The sequence below is a fragment of the Symphalangus syndactylus genome, chromosome 2 (genome assembly GCF_028878055.3).
Source record: "Symphalangus syndactylus isolate Jambi chromosome 2, NHGRI_mSymSyn1-v2.1_pri, whole genome shotgun sequence".
In the NCBI taxonomy this organism is placed as follows: domain Eukaryota; kingdom Metazoa; phylum Chordata; class Mammalia; order Primates; family Hylobatidae; genus Symphalangus; species Symphalangus syndactylus.
The window spans coordinates 64,782,467-64,809,547 of NC_072424.2; the positions used below are offsets into that span (position 1 = coordinate 64,782,467).

Here is a 27,081-nt window from a genome sequence, read left to right on the forward strand (position 1 = left end):
GAAATGCTGCTAGGAGAGAGGGTGGCTAAGCTGACAGAATTGAGGGCAGTTTTCCTGGATCGGTTTAGAGGCCATGTGCAAAACAGAAACCTTGCAGCAGGAGGGAATGACTTATCAAACGGAAGTGGTATCTGGAAGTGTCTAGGAACGGACAGAAGTCAGGACTTACACAGGTTGACTGGGAAAATGCTGGGAAGTAAATAGAGAAAGGCAAGTACACCCTGGGTTCCTTCAAAGCAGTTCAGGAAAATATTCTCTAAATGATGGTGATTACATGCAAAGTAAATGAGTTGATCAGGAATGCTCCAGGTCCACCAGCATGTTAAACTTTTAATGGTTGAGACGTTATATAATATTTTCTGATAATTCAAAGTCTTAGCAAAACTTTGTGGTAAGGATATTTGTCCCATATTTCAGATAACTCTAAGAATGCTAGGAAAGGGGACTATGTCAACAAGCAATGTTACATGTATGGCTGGAGGCTATTTTCTATTTTTTCCCTTTCCCTCAGTCAAGCATGTGGCCTGGTTTATGCTTCCTTACCTCACAGACATTTCAGAAAGCGGAAGTATCAGACAGTAATCCCTATTTATGTTCTCAAAAGCCAAGCCCATAGGAGATCTATTAATAAAAGATTTATAAATAAGTAAAAAAGGAAAAGAGATCTTTTAATAGGTGGCTGAAAGGGTTCGAAAAAAAAGTGAAGGAAGAAAGGAATTTATCCAATGGTCTACATACCTATCCCCCCAACATGGAGGAACAGAAAAGATCCTGGGGGTCTAAGACTTAGGCCAGAAGTTCTGGAAGTGCCTTGGAGAGTCTGTAATATTTTAAAGAGGGATACATGCATGGTGTCGCTAGGGACTTAGGGCCTAGGCATGGGGTTCCCAACCTTAGGACATTTCCTAAGCATATTATGGGAGCAGTCTGGATCTGAAAGAACTGTAGGAGTGGGGTACAGTAAATATCTTACCAAGGACTTTCTCTGTGCATGCAACACCTGAAACCCCTCTCCCCAACCAAACCTCAATGCCTTGGCCCTGAATAATCCTCCAGAGACTTGGGGGTGTGGTTGGGGTTAGAGAAAGTCTCAAGCATGAGAAGTGAGAAGCTTAGAGGCAGCAATTAGGTTGACACATGTTCTCACTTATAACTGGGTGCTAAATATTGAATAACACATGAACACAAAGAAGGGAGCAATAGATACCAGAGCCTACATGAGGGTAGAGGGTGAGTGGAGGGTGAGATTTGAAAAATTACCTTTTGGGTACTATGCTTATTACCTAGGTGGTGAAATAAGCTGTACACCAAACCCTGCGACACAGTTTACCCATGAAACAAATCTGCATTTGTACCCTCAAAACCTAATATAAAAGTTGGAAAGAAAAAAAAGAAAGAACAAAATTAAGGTGATTTATTTTTAATAGGCTTTTATTACACATCAGAGTTTGTGGGATGAAATTTGTCTCCATTACCCAATGCAAAAAACACTGGGAAAATTCATGTAACAAATGACCGCAAACACTTACGGCGTTGTTCTCAGCTTCTACATGTATTAACACATTTGATCTTCACATTACTTACTGAAGGGGTGGGTTGCCCCTCCACACCTGTGGGTGTTTCTCGTTAGGTGGAACGAGAGACTTGGAAAAGAAAGAGACACGGAGACAAAGTATAGAGAAAGAAATAAGGGGGCCCAGGGAACCAGCGTTCAGCATACAGAGGATCCCGCTGGCCTCTAAGTTCCCTTAGTATTTATTCATCATTCTTGGGTGTTTGTTTCTCGGAGAGGGGGATGTGGCAGGGTCACAGGATAATAGTGGAGAGAAGGTCAGCAGATAAACACGTGATCTAAGCTCTCTGCATCATGAACAAGGTAAAGAATTAAGTGCTGTGCTTTAGATATGCATACACATAAACATCTCAATGCCTTACAGAGCAGTATTGCTGCCCGTATGTCCCACCTCCAGCCCTAAGGCGGTTTTCCCCTATCTCAGTAGATGGAACATACAATCGGGTTTTATACCAAGACATTCCATTGCCCAGGGACGAGCAGGAGACAGATGCCTTCCTCTTGTCTCAACTGCAAAGTGGCGTTCCTTCCTCTTATACTAATCCTCCTCAGCACAGACCCTTTATGGGTGTCGGGGCCCTCCCACAGGATCCCATCAGGATCCCCTGTGTGTCGGGGCCCTCCCACAGGGCCATATTTCAGACTATCACATGGGGAGAAACCTTGGACAATACCTGGCTTTCCTAGACAGAGGTCCCTGCGGCCTTCCGCAATGTTTGTGTCCCTGGGTACTTGAGATTAGGGAGTGGTGATGCTGGGTACTTGAGATTAGGGAGTGGTATGCTGCCTTCAAGCATTTGTTTAACAAAGCACATCTTGCACAGCCATTAATCCATTTAACCCTGAGTTGACACAGCACATGTTTCAGAGAGCACAGGGTTGGGGGTAAGGTTACAGATTAACAGCATCTCAAGGCAGAAGAATTTCTCTTAGTACAGAACAAAATGGAGTCTCCTATGTCTACTTCTTTCTACACAGACACAGTAACCATCTGATCTCTCTTTCTTTTCCCCACAACTTACCTTAGAGAAAGATGTCATTATTCCTGATTTAAAGAGGAGGAAACTGAAGCAGGCTAAGGTTAAAGAACATGCTTAGGATTACACCGCAGCTGACAAGTGGCAGAGTCAGCATTCAGAGTCCATGTGGGTAGTCGCCACTCCAAGCTTCCTCTCCAAAACCACTGACTCAGGCACACTTTTTAGGTTAAAGTAAATCAGGACTTATGAAGTGAAATGTCAGTTTTCTAATGGAGGAATCAGATCCAAAATATAAAACCCTCTTTAAGATAATTTTTAAGATGAGCAGGTGCCAGCTGACTCCTCCTTCTTGATAATGCTTAGGTGCTTTGGAAACTCTTCCTGGATGAGAAAGAGATTCTTGTCCCTCTTCATCTGCTGCAAAGGACAAAGCCCCCAAAGAATAATATGCCAAAGTCGGCCTCAACATCTATCATCCCTATAACCTCATCTCCCTGGTGCTCTGACCTTCACTGGGATGGTATAAAGCAGAGGCTCTAGGGTATCCCTGGAAATGAGGAGTAGCGTACACTAACCAGTTTGGTTTAGAGTAATTCTCTCCTATTTGTAATTTTTATGAAAAACCATTTAAATATGGCCCTGGACTTCATGATTTTTTTATGTCACAATAGAGTGGAAATTTAAAGTTACAAATCCCCAAAAAGGTCCTCCATCAACTCCTCATAGGATGTATCCATTTTTAGCTCTGATTATTGCAGTTAACTTTCCAAAGTGCTGGGATTACAGGTGTGAGCCGCCACTTCAGCCTATTTACTGTGAAAGTTTAAAATCTGATTTGAAAGCTGCTTATTATAAGCAATATAATTTTTTCTTTAATGGTCCCAGAATGTTTAATGTTACATAATATAAATATATATTTTCAAATGTAAAAAAAGCCTTTTTATATATAAACATGTATAAAAGAATAAATATAAATAAGAAATTAATTGGGGTGGCAAAGTACATTTAAAATTTTGTAGGCCGGGCGCGGGGGCTCACGCCTATAATCCCAGCACTTTGGGAGGCCGAGGCGGGCAGATCACGAGGTCAAGAGATCGAGACCATCCTGGCCGATGCAGTGAAACTCTGTCTTTACTAAAAATACAAAAATTAGCTGGGCATGGTGGCGTGCGCCTGTAGTCTCAGCTACTTGGGAGGCTGAGGCAGGAGAATTGCTTGAACCCGGGAGGCGGAGGTTGCAGTGAGCCGAGATCACACCACTGCACTCCAGCCTGGACGACTGAGCAAGACTCCTTCTCAAAAAAAAATAAAATAAAATAAAATAAAATATTGTGATGTTCTTGTCAAAAACGATTTGAACAAATTTACAAGAAAAAAAAAACCCCATCAAAAAGTGGCCAAAGGATACGAACAGCCACTTCTCAAAAGAAAACATTTATGCAGCCAACAAACATATGAAAAAAAGCTCATCATCACTGTCATTAGAGAAATGCAAATCAAAACCACAATGAGATACCATTTCACACTAGTTAGAATGGTGATCATTAAAAAGTCATCATTCTGAGCAAACTATCGCAAGGACAGAAAACCAAACACCACGTTCTCACTCATAGGTGGGAACTGAACAATGAGAACACTTGGACACAGGGCGGGGAACATCACACACCGAGGCCTGTCGTGGGGTCAGGGGATGGGGGAGGGATAGCATTAGGAGAAATACCTAATGTAAATGACGAGTTAATGGGTGCAGCAAACCAACAGGGCACATGTATACATATGTAACAAACCTGCACATTGTGCACATGTACCCTAGAACTTAAAGTATAATAATAATAATAAAAAAAAAGGAAGCAACAGATGCTGGAGAGGATGTGAAGAAATAGGAATGCTTTTACACTGTTGGTGGGAGTGTGAATTAGATCAACCATTGTGGAAGACAGTATGGTGATTCCTCAAGGATCTAGAACCAGAAATAACATTTGACTCAGCAATCCTATTACTGGGTATATACCCAAAGGATTTTAAATTATTCTACTATAAAGACACATGAACACGTATGTTTATTACAGCACTATTCATAATAGCAAAGACTTGGAACCAACCCAAATGCCCATCAATGATAGACTGGATAAAGAAAATGTGGCACATATACATCATGGAATACTATGCAGCCATAAAAAAGGATGAGTTCATGTCCTTTGCAGGGACATGGATGAAGCTGGAAACCATCATTCTCAACAAACTAACACAGGAACAGAAAACCAAACACCACATGTTCTCACTCATAAGTGGGAGTTGAACAATGAGAACTCATGGACACAGAGCGGGGAACGTGACACACCAGGGCCTGTTGGGGGGTGGAGGGCTAGGGGAGGGATGGCATTAGGAGAAATACCTAACGTAGATGATTGGTTGTTGGGTGCAGCAAACCACTATGGCACGTGTATACCTATGTAACAAACCTGCACGTTCTGCACATGTATCCCAGAACTTAAAGTAAAATTAAAAAAAAAACAGTTTGAAAACTTCCCTGAAGTAAAAAAGTATCCTTTGAGGAACAATGTAAAGATGAGCTCAAGTTCCACAGGAAAGAGAAAATTAAAATTTATAAAGAATTTATAAATATCAAACTATTTTCATGTTTTCCAGGAAAAGTGTGGCTTTCTCATTCATTAACCAATAGCATAATATTTTCCAGGAACCTTCACTCAGAAGAAATGCTGTGGCCCTTCCCTTTACCAACAGAAAATGGAATACAAGAGACCACATAGCTGAACAAATTATAGCCTCCTCACAAGTGAGAAACCTTCGAGGCTACGTAGTTTTCAGCCAAAGGAAAATAACCAACAGCTTCTCCACAGTGTAGACGGAAACAAGGGAAACATGAACATCACAAACTGTACCACAGAAGCCAGCATGGCTGTAAGACCCAAGACCATCACTGAGAAGATGCTCATTTGCATGACTCTGGTGGTCATCACCACCCTCACCATGTTGCTGAACTTGGCCGTGATCATGGCTATTGGCACCACCAAGAAGCTCCACCAGCCTGCCAACTACCTAATCTGTTCTCTGGCCGTGACAGACCTCCTGGTGGCAGTGCTCGTCATGCCCCTGAGCATCATGTACATTGTCATGGATCACTGGAAGCTTGGGTACTTCCTCTGTGAGGTGTGGCTGAGTGTGGACATGACCTGCTGCACCTGCTCCATCCTCCACCTCTGTGTCATTGCCCTGGACAGGTACTGGGCCATCACCAATGCTATTGAATACGCCAGGAAGAGGACGGCCAAGAGGGCCGCGCTGATGATCCTCACCGTCTGGACCATCTCCATTTTCATCTCCATGCCCCCTCTGTTCTGGAGGAGCCACCGCCGCCTAAGCCCTCCCCCTAGTCAGTGCACCATCCAGCACGACCATGTTATCTACACCATTTACTCCACGCTGGGTGCATTTTATATCCCCTTGACTTTGATACTGATTCTCTATTACCGGATTTACCACGCGGCCAAGAGCCTTTACCAAAAAAGGGGATCAAGTCGGCACTTAAGCAACAGAAGCACAGATAGCCAGAATTCTTTTGCAAGTTGTAAACTTACACAGACTTTCTGTGTGTCTGACTTCTCCACCTCAGACCCTACCACAGAGTTTGAAAAGTTCCATGCCTCCATCAGGATCCCTCCCTTCCACAGTGATCTAGATCACCCAGGAGAACGTCAGCAGATCTCTAGCACCAGGGAACGGAAGGCAGCACGCATCCTGGGGCTGATTCTGGGTGCATTCATTTTGTCCTGGCTGCCATTTTTCATCAAAGAGTTGATTGTGGGTCTGAGCATCTACACCGTGTCCTCGGAAGTGGCCGACTTTCTGACGTGGCTCGGTTATGTTAATTCTCTGATCAACCCTCTGCTCTATACGAGTTTTAATGAAGACTTTAAGCTGGCTTTTAAAAAGCTCATTAGATGCCGAGAGCATACTTAGACTGTAAAAAGCTAAAAGGCACGACTTTTTCCAGAGCCTCATGAGTGGATGGGGGTAAGGGGTGCAACTTATTAATTCTTAAACATACTTGGTTCAGGAGAGTTTGTAAGTATGTGTGGTCTTGTTTTCTTGTTTGTTTGTTTTGTTCTGTTTTGTTTGAGGATTGTTATTTGACGTGCTGTTTTCTACCTCTGGTCTTATCTGTGATACATAATTTCAAATAAACATTGTCACACAAAAACAGAAATTTTGTAGGAGTAATAATAAGGTGAAATAGTAAATACTTTTTATGGGTTTTTTGTTTGTTTGTTTTTGGCCATTTCAGTTACCCTGCAATTAAAGAATGTCAAAAATATCTTTATTTGCAGAATTTCTTATTACTTATAAATTAAATACCTGATAGGCCCTCCATGGCATTAAATCTGAGATTATGGCTCTATCTGCATACATATTCCAGTGGGAATTGCATGACTACGTAAAGAATTAAAAGAAAGTGATGTGCTGTCATCTACTGCTTGCAGACCTGAGCTAAAGTCGTTTGCCGTAGCACTGTGACTACATAGCCTATTCATTTCAGGTAAAAATAGTACAGCTGGCTTGTCCTTTTTAGTTCATGATTAAATAAACTTCCTCGTTTTCTAAAATGGAAATACCTGGAATAAATGCACTGGCACTTTTCTATGTCTTTTACTATGAATATAAAACATAAATCAAATAAGAAGTCATCTAAATCTACTTTGGTCAGTGTGTTGCAATATTACCCGATAGACACATTGGGCCTCCTCCAATTCTAAAATCTATCCCAGCTAAGCCTCCCATATACACTTTCACTGTAGCAGGACAAAGGTGGGAGTACATGTCAAATTTGGGAAACTTTTTAAGAAGCTTAATGAGGTGCAGTGATCAAATGACAGAATATATTATCTGAAGAACTTCATTGGAGAATATTACTCATTAAATTACCAGTCGCAGCCGGGCATGGTGGCTCATGCCTGTAATCCCAGTACTTCAGGAGGCCAAGGCAGGTGCATCACCTGAGGTCAGGAGTTCGAGACCAACCTGGCCAACATGGTGAAGCGCATCTCTGCTAAAAATGCAAAAATTAGCCAGGCATGGTGGCACGTGCCTGTAATCCCAGCTACTCAGGAGGCTGAGGCAGGAGAATGACTTGAACCTGGGAGGCAGAGGTTGCAGTGAGAAGAGATCATGCCACTGCACTCCAGCCTGGGCAACAGAGTGAGACTCTGTCTCAAAAAAAAAAAAAAAAATTACCAGTTGTGCTCTTGGGGGAAAAAAGTAAAAGTTGAAAATCTATGTTTACACCAAAGGCCACTCATCAGGATATGAGAATGAAATTGCGTCTCCTAGAATCCCTGTGGCTTCCATGCCAGACTGTACCCTGGGGCCAGGAGGCTGCAGGTGGGACCTGAGGCCCTGGGTGTGGCCTGAGAAGGAGTGATTGCTCCAGTCACATGGAGGAGTACACCATTACAAAATCAAGAGTGATGGCAGGAGGACTGAAAGTTTGTACATTCTTGCATACTCCTAAGTAGGTGACCGTTCTCAATCTCTGCTCCTAGTCTGTCATCTACAGCCTCTCCCCATCTCTTCACTCTTCTTTGTAGGGAGAAGACATTGATTTGCCTCCTTTCCACCTCCATGTTTTTAGTTCTTCAATCCATCCCCTCTCAACCTTTCTAGAATCTTGCTTCTTACACCCAACCTCCCTCTGCAACTTCCTTTCTCCCTCCCCATCCCAACACTTTTCCTCCTCACTCCTCTTTAATCTCACCTATTACTTTGCTCAAGTCCCCTGGACACAAAAATCAACTTCCTCTGGCCCTACTTCCCCATCAAGCTCCTACTTCATCTCTCCCTTAACTCTCTCACCTGGGTTTCTCCAATCATTAATCCACTCATTCTGCCTCCACTTCTCACCTTCCACTGACTTTTCTATCCTTTTCCATCTGAGTATGCCCTAGTTCTACCCAAACTTATCTCCCAAAGGTCATTGGAGACTTGCCCGTAGCCGTTCTCTGCATCTCTACCTGTCATTTTCTCATCAGTTACAACAGCTAACCATCCCTTTCACGTTTAAGCCCATACCTTCCAGGATATTTTGCTCTCCTGGTTCTCCAACTACCTCCTCATCTATTCTTTGTCTCCTTTCCTTCCTCCTGAGGTTTTGTCCTCAGCAATCATCTCCTATATCTCCATATTCCATCCCAACTTTGGCCATTTCAACAATCAGTTTCATGCCTGTGGCTTCCAAATTTGTGACTTCAGTCCTGATCTTTCTCTTTCTCAAACTGCAGACCCATGAGTTACATCTGGTGAGCCTCTCCCTATGAATATTTCTTTAGTATCTCAAACACAGCCTTTCTATACTGAACTCAAGATAATTTCTCCACACTCAAGCCTTCTCTTTCTACCTTCTCAGTCTCAGATAACAGAATTACCATGCTTTTTATCATTCCTATTAGATGAATGTAATTCTTTCTCTTTGCCTCAGGTCTCCAACATCCAGATAGTCCTGAAGTCTTGTCTATTTACCTCTACAGAAACATGTGTTTATGCCACCTTGCTCTCCCATAAGTTGGTCCTCTCCCCTAGATCAAATGTTATTGGATCCACCTGCCTCTGGATTCTCCCACCTGCAACTCGGCCCCCACACATCTCCCAGTGTGAGTTTCTCACTGAGGCATCTCCAGACTAGCAGCATTAGCAGCACCTGAGAACTTGTTAGAAATGCAAAGTCAAGGGCCCCATTCAAGACCTACTGAATCAAAAATTAAGAGTGGAGCCCATTAATCTCTGTTTTAAGAAGACCTCCAGGAGATTCTGATACAAGCTAAAGTTTGAGTCACTATTTTAGAGCATACAGTAGATTTTTAATTGCATTTTTCAAAATCCTTTACTCTTTCCCTATCAATATAAAACAAATTAATAGTCCATAGTATAGCATTCAAGGCCTCTTACATTGTGGCCCCAAACTATCTTTGCAGAGTTATATCTCACCACTTCTTTTCACCTACTTCATGCTCCAGAAAAATGTGAGTATTACCTGTGCTTTCTAAACTCCCCTTTAGAAAGCACATTTGATCCCATTGCTTTAGAAACCTGACCTCCATGGCTTCACATCTTTCTTCCACCAATTCTTCATATGCAGCTCAAATGCAATCTCTTCTAAAAAGTCTTCCTGAGATAACTTCTTCCTTCCCTGTCCCTATGGAAGTCCTCTTTCCCACTCTATGCTCCCATATAACTTCAATTGTATCTCTAATATTATATGCATCCTATATTCGAGTGCATTTGTTTGTGTATTTGTGCTGTCTTCCCTAGTAGACTGTGAGCTCCTTGAGGGCAGGGACTGTGTCTGTTTCCTCTCTGTATCTCTAGGGACTTGAACAGTGTTTTACACACAGTCGGCACTCAATGTCTGTTAATATGAATGGAATTAAGTCCCTGGAGGAGAAAATATAAATATGTCATCTTTTCTCAGTGAGAAAACAAAACTTCCAAAATCCATGGTGCAATACTGACCTTTTTTTTTTCCAAATCTTACCCTGACATTCCAGGTTTGTTTCGAAAAATTCTGGGAAAAACTTATATATGGAAAGAAAATAAAGTTTTCATTGAATATAAGTGAATATTCTTTATTAATTAGGATTCCAGATAAGCTGTTCTCAAAAGAGAGAAAGGAAAAAGGAGAGATTCGATATAAGGGGACAAAGAATAATCTCTGTCACAAGCGGATATTGGTTTCTGTATGAGCAACACAAATATTACTGGGAAAGTCACATGGCTGCCCAGCTAGGGGTGATCTATGTACAAGGATGTTGGCATCTAAATTACAGGTGATTTTACCAAAATTGTGCCTATGCTCAAAATTCAGTATTTATTATGAGTACAATATCTAGAAAGTATATGAGCCACTCACACTGCTTTCCCATCATCCTCCAGATATTATCTTTGAAAATTCTTGGCAATTATAAGAGTTTTAAAGTTTTAAGAGTCTAAGTAAATAAAAAGCAAAAAGCAGATACATAATAATTTTTACTTGCTTATTTTCATTAACTCATTTCCTAATTACTAGGTAAGTCCTAATTAAATACATTTATCTCACAGCTGCCTCTGCCCTTAGCAAAGAAGTTGCATATATTTCCTGGTATAAACCAAACCTGTTGAAAAATAATCTATTGTTTGCTTTGCTTATTGAGCCAATAGTGCCAGCTGCCATTGACTACTATTGTCCCCTTTAAACTAAAACTTGAATGAAGTAATACTACCTTTTAATAAAATCAGTGTTTCTCATGCAAACATTAGTATGCTAAAAGTAAACCCTAGGGATGGCATTTTGATTGCCTCCATTAGAAATTAGGACTTCTTAGCTTTCTATTCTTGGTGAAAGAATTCTTGAATATAAGTCACTCTCTGGTAGAGCTGACAGGTCCTTTAGTTACAACAGGTGGCAGTGAGAACCCCCATCAGCATTGCTACCATGGTCTACTTTGGGTAACGCTACAAGCCTCCTATACTTTTGGACTTCAGTTTTCAAACTCTGATAATTACGTATGAGGTAAGTTCCCAAACAAGATCCAGCAATTGCACTGGCTTCCAGCACAACGCATTTTAGTTTCAACCATCACACTGGTCTTGGTCTACTAATGTGTGTGTGTTGCCTTTGCTTAGTTTTTAAGGTCTTCTGCACACAACTTTTAACTCCATTATGCACAGCATTTGCAAAAGCAGTGATAGCATTCGAAAAATTAGTGAAAAGAAGCATACGACTATGACAAGAATACAAATAAAGATAATTTTTTAAGTAAAAGTGCTGAGAAAATGACAACCATCGTATATGAGAATGGGATCACATCTTGCTCAGTTTTCAAGGACTACCACACGTAACAGGTGAAGACCTCTGTGCCTAAAGTATGGACTATAATTAAGGAGAAAAGAAGGAAAAGTGGTTAGAGATATAAAAGTGTCTGAGCACCACACAGTAGTTTTAAAGGGAGTTTGGGAATGTGTGTAGACATTTCAGTTGTCTCCATAGAGAATAGTAATGGCATTTTTGTGGTAGCATTCAGTAAGTCTAAACCCTGCAGTAGATAAATCAGTCCAACTCAGTAAAGGATTGTCCCACCCAAAATACCAATATCACCACCTGCTGAGAAATTCAGGAGTATCAGCATCAATGTGGGATGCTCAGAAGTCTAATGTTAATTTAGAAGTTGACTAGGAGTTTTTTGAGAACTTAAAGGTGAAGCATGGTGAATGTTGCTTACAAAATTTAATTAAGAGCCATGAAAGGTTTCAAAGTTTCAAAGCCAATTTGAATTTACTCAACATTAAAGTGAGGGTCAAGCCAGCAAATGAAAACACCACAATGATTAAAGAGTTTCCCATGACACTGGCAGAAGTAACTAAGAAAGGGGCCCAATAAAATGCCTATCAGCAAGGAGGAGTGCGTGCATGGTATTAATGCTTCAGAGGATTGACTCACATCCTTATTTGATGGAAAACCTTACAAAGACTATAAGCATAGTCTCACCTAAGCCACCTCAGATTTGGAATTAAAAAGGATTGATGGACAACCTTCAGACCTTAACTAGTTTATATATTGGAGAGCTTCTCTTAAATTGGAGAGAAAGCACGAATGTTATCCACTTCATGTGTCCTCAAGTAACGGTGTTGAGGTGGAATCTCAGGCACTGGTCCATAAGAGAAGGAGACATTTCAAATGGTAGGAAGGAGAAACTGGATATTCCTGGGACCCTAAAATTATCCAAGGACATCCAACCCTAAAATTATCCAAGGACATAGGGGATAATTTTAGGGTTTCAAGAATATCCAATGTACCCGTAGAGGGATCCTCTAGGACCACACCCTGGAGAATATACAGTGGGTTTCAACCTTACCACAAAAATAGTTTTAAATTATTTTCTTCAGAATAAATAGGGATCACTCTGAGGGGAAATTCCTTCAGTAAAGTCATCTTTTGGCTGCCTGGAAGCACCTAGCACAGAGCATGGTGGCATGTAATTTATATAATATATATATATTGGATGAACTTAATTGGAAAGGATACACTGATTATAGATTTCAAGAAATTTAGAAGGAGGCTAGGCTCAGTGGCTCACACCTATAATCCCAGCACTTTGGGAGGCCAAGGCGGGCAGATCACCCAAAAACAGGAGTTCAAGACCAGCTTGGCCAACACGGGGAAACCTCATCTCTACTAAAAATACAAAAATTAGCCAGTTTTGGTGGCGCACACCTGTACTCCCAGCTATGCAGGAGGCTGAGGCAGGAGAACCACTTGAACCTGAGAGGCAGAGGTTGCAGTGATCCGAGATTGCACCACTGCACTCTAGTCTGGGTGAAGGAGTGAGACTCTGCCAAAGAAAAAAAAAGGGAAGGAAGGAAGGAAGGAAGTGGGGAGGGAGGGGGAGGAGGAAGGAAAGAAGAAAGGAAGGAAGGAAGTGGGGGAGGGAGGGGGGAGGGAGGAAGCAAGGAAGGAAGGAAGGAAATAAATAAATTTAGAAGGAGAACTATGTAATGGGTAAGGAGGGCACCTTCTCATATGGAAGTGGAATTGTCAAATACTTAAAAATTTTTTAAAGGAAAGGGAGTATCCAGGACAATAATAATGATACGAAAGAAACAGCAAAGGGAGGGGCTGACAGATGGCATCAGCAGAATTTTAGGTAATCGAAACACATTGAGCACCTGCTATAAGTTTAAGTACATTGTGAAATTTTTTAATTGAAAAAGAAAAATAGGAATAAAAGCAATAATATGAAGCAAGACAGAACACAGCAACGGAAAGAGCAGAGGTTAGAATATATTAATAATATCAATTGTCGTTTGTTGTTAAAAATGTTAATTTAGCCCATGCTATGACTTTAGCATCATACTAGGCGCTGGGATCTCTGTAAGGAGAAAAAAAAAGTGGGGGTGGGGCAGCAGATGATCCCAGTGGAAAACCATGAGACCCAGATATTAAGAACAGATTTGTAGAAAGCTGATTATATTTATTTTCTGTATAAAATGGTATTTTAGAGAGAATTATAAGGGGGTGGGAGGGAAAGGAGGCATAGGAGAACATTTTGCACATACGAATCTTGGGGAAAATGAAAATGATACTGGAAACTCTGGAGAATAGAGAAGGGATGGTTGTTCAAAGAAAATATATAAAGAATATCTATAAGCAGGAATACATATTCCTGTATTTTTGGATACAAGAAATAAGGTCATGTGGGCTATCATATTTTTCCAATTTGTCTAGTATCCAACAATCGTACATCAAGTAAAGACTCAAGAAAGCTAATATATGAAGACATCCAAAAGAAAGATGTTGGAGACAGATTACTGAGAAAAATTTAGACTTGTATGCAGTCTAATAATAAGCAGACCGGTAACCTCAAGTGTTTCCAGTTCGCAAACACCCAATAAGAGATTGGCAAATGAATAAATCAGTTGCTCAGTTAAGAAATCAAGCCTGAGCTGGAAGTTGGATAACAAAGGACAACAATTTGGCAATCTAGCAAAAGTATTTAGGTAAGTTAGTAAGAAAGATGCTAATGAAATATGCATTCAGAGGTGTGAAGTAGTCATATGAAAAAGCTGAGGCTGCAAGCTGAACATTTAGCCATCCTTTCTTCTTGTACTTTGGAGGGTGGGAGAAGTGTTTTATAGAGAACAACAATAATACTCAAAATGTAAATTGTTTTGACAAATACTACAAAAATGTTGAGGCAGCATGCAGGTTTTTACCTGATAGCTTTACCTGATTCCTTCTCATTTATTACTTTTTTACTAATAAAAACTAAGACCTGACGTCCCATTCGAATTGCACACACACACACACACACACACAGAAGCAAAAACAGTATCCTCAACCTCAGTAAGGAAAGCAAAGATCAGTTTGATACAGGCAAGTGTCATCGGCTAAATGGTTAGGAGAGTGCAATTAGGAATGTAATATCGAAGCATAATATCAGATGTACTATGTACACATTATTCTATGTATGATTGTTGGATGCTATACAAACTATAATAGGAGAATATGAGATAACAGCCTCAATAATCATGCTGAAGATAAATCATAATCAGAGTCTCCAAAATGTTTTCTATATTGAAAAGATCTTGCCATAGAATGCCTGCCCTGCCCACAAACTTCTTCTAAATGGATAATCAGGTACAGCTTCCACGAGAAAAGCAACCTTAGGTGGTTTCTTAAGCACAAAGCACCATGTAGCACTATGTGACACCTCCTGCCCCCACCCTTATTCTCTGCCTGCAGATGATTGGTTGCGGGGAGTTGAGCACCTGGCCCAAGGATGGCCATGTGCTAGGACTTGGTCTGATACAAAAGGCTTCCCCTAAACACAAGGTGATTCGTTGAGATGGTGACATTCTTACTCTCTCAAGAATTTGAACTAAAAATATACAAAGGACATACCACTATCAATGGATCAGAAGGAGAAAGATAAGCAAACAGAGGCTGAATAAAACCCCAGCTTACTCACATTCAACGCACAGGACAAGAATGAACTCAGTTAATTCCTGCTGCTGAGAAACTAACAATTTCGCTTATCCCCTAGAGATGCCTCTTCCAACACCAAACAGCCTTCCAGGTCTCAAACTATTCCCAGATCCTTGAGGTTTAGCTGTAAGAGTAGTCCAGAGATTCCTTTTACTCTTATTGCAACAGTTACCGTTACAATAAACCAGAACAATAAGTGCAATTGGGCCAGATTCAAGTCATGATTTTCATTTCTATTGATCTTTCCATTGTGGAAATGTACAGAGTTTCTGTTACTGCCTGATATACTTCAGTTCCCTCCATGAAATCAATTCCTCCATTTACTTTTTACTACCTGTATTTCAATTCTATTTATTATTATTTGTTGTTGCTGCTTTCCTTTTTTTGTTGTTTTTGCTTTGGTTCCTAGGATGAAGTGATGTAAGGAACAACTGACTTTTCCTAAGTTTTGGCCTTGAGAGTGAGAAAGAGTAGTGAAGGAAGGATGGGAGGGGTAGTGGGCAGAGAGATGAAAGTACTTACAGGATCTGAACAACGTTTGTGGACCAGGCTTCACCAGCCCCATTAGCATCCTCTCTGGGTTTTTCAAGGGATTTGGAGAGCACAGTCATGATATTAACCACCACCATGTGCTCAGCCAGGCTTAGCCCAGTCACAGCCATCCTAGGGGACAGAATCACCTCCTCTTATCTTATAAATAGATGTTATATGCTATAGATCTATATGTTACAGATCTGAATATACTCCAGCAAATAAAACGGACATATTTCTAGTTAGGGAAGTCTTTTCTGAAAAGAAATAACCAAGAAAAATTACTAAAATCCAGTGGAGGGAGGAGAGGATTCAGTCTACTAGAGAATAATTTGAAGATAAAGTTCAATCAACAAACATTTGTTAACTCTGTGTGTAAAGCTTTGCAACACATTGTGTTGTCAATAGGCATAGCCCCAGCCCTTAAGGAACATATGGTCTATTGGAAGAGAAAGCTGAGTAAATAAGTGATTGCAATAGAGTGAGACACATTTTATAATAGAGATATGTACAATGCATTATGTGAGCACAGAAGCCTAAATAAAAATTTCTGTGAGACATAGGAAAAAGGAGCCTGGAATAATCACATTTTAAGCTGGAACATGATATGAGTTTGCTAGGCTGACAATTTATTCAGATAAACGGCATGAACAAAGGCATGTAGATGCTGAGATATAAATGGTGTTCAGGGAATGAAAAGTGGCCTGTGGCGGCCAGAGTACGGGGTAAAAAGAGGAATGGCAGGAGAAGAGGCTGGCAGGGAGGAGTGTCCATGAAGGGCCTCAAATGCCTTGCTAAGGACAACAGATCTTATCCCTCAGACAGCAGAAAGTCACCCAAGGTTTTTTAACCAAAGGAGAACAAGATCAGGCCTGCAGTTTTGAAAGCATTCTTGAATGAAAGACAAAAGATGGAAGAATGAAGACCAGGTAAACAGGTGTTGGAAAAAGCCAATGAGAAATAAAGGGTAGTCTATATTAAAGAAGAAGAAGAAAGTGAGGGGAGGGGGAAGGTGCGGAGATGCTAGAGAGATTTCAGAAATAAAACTGAAGGATGAAAGACAAGTAGATTTAACTAGAAGATAAACTCTTTACATTGAAAGAGAGCAAAGTTTCAGATTGCAAAAAGGACCATGTAGTAATTTCAGAAGCAGAACGTAAATCTCACAATTTGATAATACAGTAGAACAGAGCAAGTCACTATTGCCAAATGGATGAATTCTTTTTCTACTTTGCAGATTGTCCATCCTTGCTTAATCATAGTCAACTGGGCAGAAAATCTTTCTGTGAAATAACAACATAATCAGAGGTGTTAATTACATACCTCATTTTCTCCACTGTTAGCACTACTCTTTCATTGAGTCTTTCTAAACACATTGGTTACTTAACAACATGGTTAAGCAAACATCCCTCACACCAGCAGATATCCATTCATTTATCGTTTGACAAGCACTTACTGAGCACCTACTACGTGCCACGAATTATGCTAGGTCCTAGATATCTAGTGGTGAACTAGACAATTGAGATTCCTTCCCCGACTGAGATTTCACTGTAATGAAAGTGAGAAACAATTTAAGTAGCATTTTCAATACAGTGTGTTAAAGTGCAGTAAAGGGAAGTATTTCCTTTATGGTCTAGAGTAGTACCTGAGAGAGTGTATTTCTAAAAATCCCCAGGTAATGTTGATGTTTCTAGTCTAGGGACCACACACTGAATGGCACAGATTCCCATAACCCAGTGTTAGTCATTCTCGCTCAAAGTCATTTGAAGAGAAATTGGCAGGAGAATAAAATCTGCATTTCCTGCATATCATGATTTCAGCAATAGCAATTAAGAACAGAGAAAGAATGAACAAGCAAATACAGGCATACTTGCAGGACTCTGATGGAACTACAGCAGAAAATCCAACTGACCTTTGAGCAAGTTGGTGCAGAAAGACAATGGAGATGAGTGTCCACACTTGGGACCTCAAGCAGACATGTAGAACCAGAGCCATGAAGGTAGAAAACAAGGTCCAGGACAGAGTTCTCATTGCATCACGCATTTTGCCCACAGCCCAGTGCAGAGGGATTAGCATTTAATACCTGACCCAAAATTAAGTTATAATAATACTGTTTAAATAATTTGCTATGTGCATTTATGCTTCAAATTAAATATTTTATAAATGTCTTTCATCCTATGGGTTCATATGTTTTCAACCAATTCTTTTGTTGTCCTAATAAAATTTCTGGACCTTAAACATCCTTTTCAGGCAAGATTAAACAGAGTACATGAGCTAGGAGAATTTAGCTGACTGGGATCCTGAGACAATCTACCTTGTCTTTTAAAGCAACTAAAAGGCCAAGAGAAGCGGAAAGGAAATGGGAAAGAGAGGAATCTGCTCCTGTTTATTTCATTATCCTCTGTCACACCTGAATTACAGGATACTGCAAATCCAGAGTCCTAACAGCTGCCACAGCAAGACACAAAAACATAAAACAAGCAATAAAGAAACATCAATAAAAGACCCTTTCCCAACAAAATGTTCTTTACTTTGCATTTAATACAATATAATCTAAAATGTGTGCTTAAATTTCAGGATGTGGGTCTATACCATTAACACAAGATATTTAAATGTGCACCTAAGTCAGAATCTGAAAAATGGCTCACCTAGCTTCCAGAGTTCCACCTGAATATATTCTGTGAGCTTTACGCCTTGTTGCCCTTCAGGAAGCTAGAATTCTCAGGCCTGTGTGTCCTGATAAAAGCCTCAATACAGAGAGTCATCCCAGGTGAGGAGGCACATCACACCTCCTCATTTTGAGGATGGGCCCTACACTATCAAGAAAAGCCAGGAATCATAGTTTTGCTTTCTTTGGCTCTTGTTACATTGACAATCAAAAACTACCTTACAAGGTATTTCTGAAGTTCAACCCTTAACACTGTTATACTCTTTGGGCCTTTCCTACACTTGTTCTTGCTTGCATTCAGCCAGGACTGGATGCCAGTAAAGGAATTAAATAGGTGAAATTTGTTTTCTGTGCTCCTTACTCTTCTGATAACCATCAGACACCAGGGTCCTCCTGTTGCTCCCAGCTGCCCACAGACCTCTGTAACACCTACCCTGGACCAATAGCCCATGCTCAGAAAACATTTTCTTCCTTTGGAAACAGCTCCGACAACAGCTTAGGAAATTTCCCCCCATCCCCATTTCATATGGCTCCAAGGAGGCTTTCCATCACAGAATGCCACTCCCAGCAAGGAGTGGGCACGGGACCAAGGTCTGGTCAATCCGGGTCCTTTCCTGGGATTATGGATGGTGCCTAAGAATTATTAAAATGGGAGCCCAGAGCTGCCAGTGGCCATATTCTCTATTTGAAGGCACCAAAGCTGAGACCAACACAGAGACAGAAGATAAAATCAGAGTTGGAGATACAGAGGAAGCCATAGCATTTTTGCTAATGAGAAATCAGAACAGTTAATTCCACCACTAACTCTTATGATTCTTGAAAATATATGCAATAATAATCATAGTTTACTAGGTTACTTCTCTCAAGTAATATATTTGAAATTAACTTGAGACTTACTCTGGTAGACTGAAAAGAATACTGAATATGCTGTAAGACAACCTATGTTTAAATTTCAATTCCAAAATTATTAGCTGAATGGTATCAGGAAAGTTTCTTCATCTATAAAATACGGGTAAAAATACTTCCCAATTGTTGTGAGAGTTAAATAATATAATACTCAAAAAGTGCTTTCGTTAACTATAAAGCCAAAGAGTAAAATAGAAAGACAGAAAAAGAGATTGAAGGGGATGGGAATTAAAGTCAGAAAATCTTTAAAATTGTGTAAGATAATGCAATGATATTAAAAGGATTCTAATTTGATAAATAATGCTAAGAAGTCAGACATTTGATGTCTATCCGGAAACTGCCCAGCACTTTTAATCCAAGTTCTGATTTGATCTCAGAGCCCTCCAGTGTTTGATACACGATGCATCTAAATCCTAATGTTTTCAGTGGTGTTCCCAGAAAAACAAATAAAAAATTATTGTCATATTATACTGAAACTAGACCTTGGAGAGTGTATATTCAATTCCCACATTTATGAGATGAGGAAACAGAGGCACCAAGGGGCTATACATACAAACAGTATTTCAGAAGCCAAAATCATACTATTTATTTTGAAATTTCACCCTTTATATTTTTCCTGACTGTCAAAATTCAGCAATTACCATTTTGATATAAATAAGATCCACTCTTATTTAAAATGTATAATTAAGGTGTATCTATACTGATTGGGACCAAATTATCACTCAGTAATGTAAACATGATGCTTTAAATGTACATTTACATCTTGGAATTATTTTAGAACAGATGCTTTGGCAATTAAAATGCAAGTATTTTTTAATCAAAGCATGTACTTATGACAATTCCTTGATGCCCTCTACTGGCCATAACATTATCATCCAGTGTACAATATGAATTCTTTCTGCATGACCTTCTAATCTGCTTCATAATACGCCTGAACACTAGGAAGGCTGACTTGGGGAATAAAATAAGTAAATAAAGGGCTACACAAAATACTAAAATGCATCAAAAACATTAAGCCAATAATATAAACCCAAAACAAATCATTACTGGGTAAATTTTCAAATCATTACTGGGTAAACCAGTTTCACTTAATATTTAATTTACGAAATATAATAATTATTAAGTGAATTTTGTTCTTATTTTTAAATTTTCCGATTGCATCAGACTCTATAAGAATGGTCTGGCCCCCTCCTCAGGGAAGACCGGGCGTCCGGCACACGAGGCCGAGCTCCCCCTGGCCCGGGCCTCTTACCGGCGCGGCGGGAGGGCCAGGGGCGGGGCCGGACCCCAGCGGGGCGGGGCTCGCGCCAGCGTCCCCAGCTCCGCGGCGGTTTCGCCCGCGAGTCCAGAGGCAGGCGAGCGGCTCGGTCACCCCCACCGGCCCCATGGCAGCCCCCGGCGCCCCAGCTGAGTACGGCTACATCCGGACCGTCCTGGGCCAGCAGATCCTGGGACAACAGGACAGCTCCAGCCTGGCGCTGCCCTCCGAGGCCAAGCTGAAGCTGGCGGGGAGCAGCGGCCGCGGCGGCCAGACCGTCAAGAGCCTGCGGATCCAGGAGCAGGTGCAGCAGACCCTCGCCCGGAAGGGCCGCCAGCTCCGTGGGCAACGGAAATCTTCACCGAACCAGCAGTGTTCCTGAGTATGTCTACAACCTACACTTGGTTGAAAATGATTTTGTTGGAGGCCGTTCCCCTGTTCCTAAAACCTATGACATGCTACAGGCTGGCACATCTGCCACTTATGAAGGTCGCTGGGGAAGAGGAACAGCACAATACAGCTCCCAGAAGTCGTGGAAGAAAGGTCCTTGAAGCATCCTCTGAGGAGACTGGCGACTTCTCCTGACAGCAGCCCGAAGAGGGCTCACTACACACACAGCGATTACCAACACAGCCAGAGAAGCCAGGCTGGGCACACCCTGCACCACCAAGACAGCAGGCGGGCTGCCCTCCTAGTGCCACCGAGATATGCTCGTTCCGAGATCGTGGGGGTCAGCCGTGCTGGCACCACAAGCAGGCAGCGCCACTTTGACACATACCACAGACAGTACCAGCATGGCTCTGTTAGCGACACCGTTTTTGACAGCATCCCTGCCAACCCGGCCCTGCTCATGTACCCCAGGCCAGGGACCAGCCGCAGCATGGGCAACCTCTTGGAGAAAGAGAACTACCTGACGGCAGGGCTCACCGTCGGGCAGGTCAGGCTGCTGGTGCCCCTGCAGCCTGTCACTCAGAACAGGACTTCCAGGTCCTCCTGGCATCAGAGCTCCTTCCACAGCACCCGCACGCTGAGGGAAGCTGGGCCCAGTGTCGCCGTGGATTCCAGTGGGAGGAGAGCGCACTTGACCGTCGGCCAGGCGGCGGCAGGGGGAAGTGGGAATCTGCTCACCGAGAGAAGCACTTTCACTGACTCCCAGCTGGGGAATGCATACATGGAGATGACTCTGGAGCGAGCAGTGAGTATGCTCAACGCAGACCGCATGCCGCCGTCCAGGATTTCTGCTGCAGCCACTTTCATACAGCCCGAGTGCTTCCAGAAATCTGAAGCTCGGAAGAGGGTTAACCAGCTTCGTGGCATCCCCAAGCTTCTGCAGCTCCTAAAAGTTCAGAATGAAGACGTTCAGCCAGCTGTGTGTGGGGCCTTGAGAAACTTACTATTTGAAGACAATGACAACAAATTGGAGGTGGCTGAACTAAATGGGGTACCTCGGCTGCTCCAGGTGCTGAAGCAAACCAGAGACTTGGAGACTAAAAAACAAATAACAGGTTTGCTGTGGAATTTGTCATCTAATGACAAACTAAAGAATCTCATGATAACAGAAGCATTGCTTACGCCGACAGAGAATATCATCATCCCCTTTTCTGGGTGGCCTGAAGGAGACTACCCAAAAGCAAATGGTTTGCTCGATTTTGACATATTCTACAACGTCACTGGATGCCTAAGAAACATGAGTTCTGCTGGCCCTGATGGAAGAAAAGCAATGAGAAGATGTGACGGGCTCATTGACTCACTGGTCCATTATGTCAGAGGAACCGTTGCAGATTACCAGCCAGATGACAAGGCCACGGAGAATTGTGTGTGCATTCTTCATAACCTCTCCTACCAGCTGGAGGCAGAGCTCCCGGAGAAATATTCCCAGAATATCTATATTCAAAACCGGAATATCCAGACTGACAACAACAAAAGTATTGGATGTTTTGGCAGTCGAAGCAGGAAAGTAAAAGAGCAATACCAGGACATGCCGATGCCGGAGGAAAAGAGCAACTCCAAGGGCGTGGAGTGGCTGTGGCACTCCATCGTGATAAGGATGTATCTGTCCTTGATCGCCAAGAGTGTCCGCAACTACACACAGGAAGCATCCTTAGGAGCTCTGCAGAACCTCACGGCCGGAAGTGGACCAATGCCGACATCAGTGGCTCAGACAGTTGTCCAGAAGGAAAAGGCCTGCAGCACACCCGAAAGATGCTGCATGTCAGTGACCCAAGTGTGAAAAAGACAGCCATCTCGCTGCTGAGGAATCTGTCCCGGAATCTTTCTCTGCAGAATGAAATTGCCAAAGAAACTCTCCCTGATTTGGTTTCCATCATTCCTGACACAGTCCCAAGTACTGACCTTCTCATTGAAACTACAGCCTCTGCCTGTTACACATTGAACAACGTAATCCAAAACAGTTACCAGAATGCACGGGACCTTCTAAACACAGGGGGCATCCAGAAAATTATGGCCATTAGTGCAGGCGATGCCTCTGTCTCCAACAAAGCAAGTAAAGCTGCTTCCGTCCTCCTGTATTCTCTGTGGGCACACACGGAACTGCATCATGCCTGCAAGAAGGCTCAGTTTAAGAAGACAGATTTTGTCAACAGCCGGACAGCCAAAGCCTACCACTCCCTTAAAGACTGAGGAAAATGACAAAGTATTCTCAGCTGCAAAAATCCCCAAAGGAAAACACCTATTTTTCTACTACCCAGCCCAAGAAACCTCAAAAGCATGCCTTGTTTCTATCTTTTTCTATTTCCATGGTCCCCTGAATCCAGAAAACAAATAGAACATAATTGTATGAGTCTTCCAGAAGACTTTTGCAAGTTTGCCACCAGTAGATACTGGCCACAGGCACTACAAATAGTGGTCTTTGTTATTAGGGCTTATGGTGCATGGCCTCCTGGAACCAAAATGTGAGTTCATGTGGAAGGGACATTAATCCAATAAATAAGGAAAGAAGCTGTTGCATTACTGGGATTTAAAAGTTTGATTTACATTTATATTCCTTTTCCGATTCCCATGTTTTGTCACTCCTGTGCACATTGCTTTGCCATTGGGCCACCAGTGTATTGTTCGGCAGTGTTGAAACAGAATGGAAATGACAAGAAATATCTGCAGTTATCCAGGAGAAAGTATAATGGCAAAATTATTGGTTTCTTTCTTTACTTTGTGCTTGTTTTTATCCCCTCAGGTTTTTTTTCTCTGATTTTTAAATAAACTTAAGAAATTTAAAAAAAAAAAAAAAAAAGAATGGTCTATTGAGAAGTGCAGGCAACACAAAAATATGAGTAAATGCCCTAACCAGTCAGATAACTTTAAGACCCAAGTGAACTTAACTAAAATACATTCCTAGTTCCCATACAATTTTATACACACATGTACTCATGCACACACACTGAACACCCTGCATGGCATAAATATCATACTTTTGACCCAAAGAAAAATCACGACCCCTACAATAAACCAAATTATGGTTAGCCTAATGCTATAACCAATTAAATCCCTGATAGCCCTCCATGACTGACTCCCACTACCAACAACACATCATCTCTGGAGCCCCTGTGTTTCCCAGCCTCTCATAGACAAGTTTATCAAAACATTCCCCATATGAAGACCCACCAGGCCCTACTTTCCAAACAACCACTTTTGAGACCCACCATCTACTCATGTTGAACACCCTAAAGGGCGTCTGTGTTGATTCCTGAGCCATCTTTGCTGCCAGTCAGATCTGAGACCTTATGCTCCCTATATCCACCTCTTCCTACCCCTGAGGACCGCGGATCCTAGTCCCAGAGTTCTCTTTTGATTTCTGCACCCTCCACGCTTTTTCTACCTGTCCCTCACATCCCAGCCCAATGGCTGTATTCATTTCTAGGGCTACCATAACAAAATGCCATGGTCTGGTGGCTTAAATGATGGAAATGTATTTCCTCACAATCCTGGAGACCAGAAGTTCAAGATCAGGATGTCAGCAGGTTTGGTTTCTCCCAAGGCCTCTCTCCTTGGCTTACAGATGGCTTCTGTCTCACTGCATCTTCATATGGTCTTTCCTCTGTGCACACACAACTCTGGTCTCCCTGTGTGTCCAAATTTCCTCTTCCTGTAGGGACACCAGTCAGATCAGATAGGGCCCACCCTACCAGCCTCATTTAATTTAATCACCTCTTTAAAGGCCTTTTCTCCAAATTCAGTCACTTTCTGAGGTGTGAGGCCTTACGGTTTTAACATATGAATTTGGAGATGCGGGGGCCACAACGTAGCTCATAATACCAATGGACACCTAATAGCAGGCCTCATGGTGTAGAACCTCGTGTCCATGTGGTAAGTGTGGAGCCCCTTCCCCACTGCCCTGCCCATACAGTGAGTGCCTCCTATCTGGGATGAAAACTGAGGTTGGTTGGTTGGTTGGTTGGTTGCTTGGTTGATTTGTTGGTTTTAGAGACAAGGTCTCACTCTGTCACCCATGCTGGAGTGCAGTGGCATGATCATAGCTTACTGTAGTCTCAAACACCTAGACTCAGGTGATCTTCCCACCTCAGCCCCTTGAGTAGCTGGGACTACAGGCACACACCACCTCGCCTGGCTAATTTTTTTTTTTTCTAGCGACAGAGTCTCACTATATTGCTCAGACTGGTCCAAATTCCTGGCATTAAACGATCCTCCCGTCTTAGGCTCCCAAGGTGCCAGAATTACAGGCATGAGCCACCATGCCTGGCTGAAAGCTGACGTTCTGATTTTTGCTTGGCTGTATTCAAAGTTTCTCCTTCCCCGAATGCAGAATCTTTTCAGCCTGGAAAATGTCCCCACAGTTAATGTTGACCATTAAATATATCCATTCCTCTGGTCTACTGGATGTGTCTCAGGCTGAATCACAGGTTCATCTACCTCACCTACACCATGTTGACAAAATATTACCACTAATTATAATAACGGTGTTAAAACCTTTATTGAGTTCTAACCACGTCCCAGACACTTTGACAAGCATTTCTCATGCATAATCCTCACTATAATCCTGTAAATTTTATGCATAATAGATGATCAATAATTGTATGAAGAAATTAATGAATGAATGCTATCATTGTGCTTATTTTATAGTTGAGGATATATAGACTCATAGAAACTAAGTAGCTTGCTCATGGTCCTGTAGCCAGTAAATGGCAGAGCTGGTTCTCTTCACCATGCCTCATGCACTGCCATGCCTTGTGCACATCCCCAGAGTTGCAGCAGCCAAGCCATCTGGTGCCTTGTCTCCTTAGGACTCAATCTTGAATATTAGCTCATGCTTCAAAGACACGGGACAAGTAAAAATTGTTCTATGACATTCAAAATCAAAACTCAAGTGCTAGACAGGCACACTTACATAGACTGGGTAAGAGATATATTTAAGATTGAAAGCGTTTTATTGCTTTGGCAGTTTTAAAACGTAGCTCTAAACTACATGATACTACTGCCATCTTGAGGTGAGAGCTATGTCTCTTTTCTTTGAATCTAGATGAGTTTATGATTGACTAGACAAATAAAATAAAACAAAATTATACTTTGACATCTGAGGCTAGGTCAGAAAAGACCATCAATTTTCTATCTGGTCTTTGAATGCTTGCTCTGGAAGAAGCCACCACCGTGTAAGTTGACCTACCCTGAGACCACCATCCTGGAGAGCCCAGGTGTAAATCCTCTGATTGACAGTCCCAAGTGAGTTCCCAGCTGACAGCCAGCATCTACTTCCATGGGAATAACCCATCCTCTAAGCCAAAGTGAGACTTCAGAGGACGGCAGACCTAACTGACATCTGAAAGCAAATGTGTGAGGCATCCTAAGCAAAAACTGCCTACCCAAACTCTTCTTGATTGCTAACAATTTTGTGGGCAAATAAATGGTGGTTGTGAGCCAGTACATTTTGGAGTAATTTCTTATGCAGCAATAGTAATCAGAGTATTCCCCCACCAAATATTTATTTTTCTTGTTACCCTAAGCTCCTGACTTTGTCCCAGTATGCTAAACACCGGAGAACCCTAACAATCATATCCAACTGTGCTTTGGATGTTTGTTAGATCAGTTTCCAACAAAGTCACATAGAAAACAAAAAATTCATGAAACTGAAACAGAAGTACATAGACACATTTCTGAAAATTTAGGTTGATTGTTTTTACTTTTTAAAAAGCAATAAATAAAATATTGTTGTTTGGAATGAACACATGGAAAGCATAAATGGACTCAGGGCAAATGAACTCCAGAAAAACATGGAAGAGAGCCCTTATCCTCAGACCATTCTCATTTTTCAGACTATATGGATGATTTAAAGATGTCTTGATTGGCTGTCTCTGTATTTCCCTGTTGCCAAATTCTGCTGTGGAGAATTCTCCTGAGGGACCTAGTCCCCTACACTTAATAGAGTACGCACCCAGGTATCCCAAAGCTCCTGTCCCTACTAGGGTGCTACCCACAAGGAGGACACAAGACTCTAACACTCATGAAAACAATCATCTCTATACCCTCTGTCTCAGGAAATTCAATGCCTGAAGGTTAGAATACATGCCACTTTTCCTCAAGGCAAAAGTCTCCACCCTTCATCCAGAAAAATCTATCCTCATTGACTTGAAAGTCCTCAGCCTTTGAAACTTAAAACCTCTCTCA

At 41.8% G+C, this 27,081-nt stretch overlaps 2 protein-coding genes across 2 annotated transcripts in view; both read left to right on the plus strand.

Annotated features, from left to right (window-relative positions):
• The window catches only part of HTR1E (5-hydroxytryptamine receptor 1E), a 76,006-nt gene extending 65,833 nt beyond the window's left edge, over nt 1-10,173 (plus strand). Inside the window, exon 2 of the mRNA XM_055258093.2 lies at nt 5,252-10,173. Within this exon, the coding sequence (XP_055114068.1) occupies nt 5,437-6,534 (1,098 nt within the window). The 5' untranslated portion in view covers nt 5,252-5,436 and the 3' untranslated portion in view covers nt 6,535-10,173. The remainder of the gene's footprint in view (nt 1-5,251) is intronic.
• Nucleotides 10,174-20,506: 10,333 nt separating this feature from the next.
• Nucleotides 20,507-23,230, plus strand: LOC129470270 (plakophilin-2-like). The gene is given in 4 exon segments (XM_055257919.2): nt 20,507-20,782; nt 20,784-20,976; nt 20,979-22,625; nt 22,628-23,230. Coding segments are annotated over 4 exon segments (2,508 nt in total). The 5' UTR covers nt 20,507-20,575; the 3' UTR covers nt 23,089-23,230.
• The last annotated feature ends 3,851 nt before the right edge of the window (nt 23,231-27,081 follow it).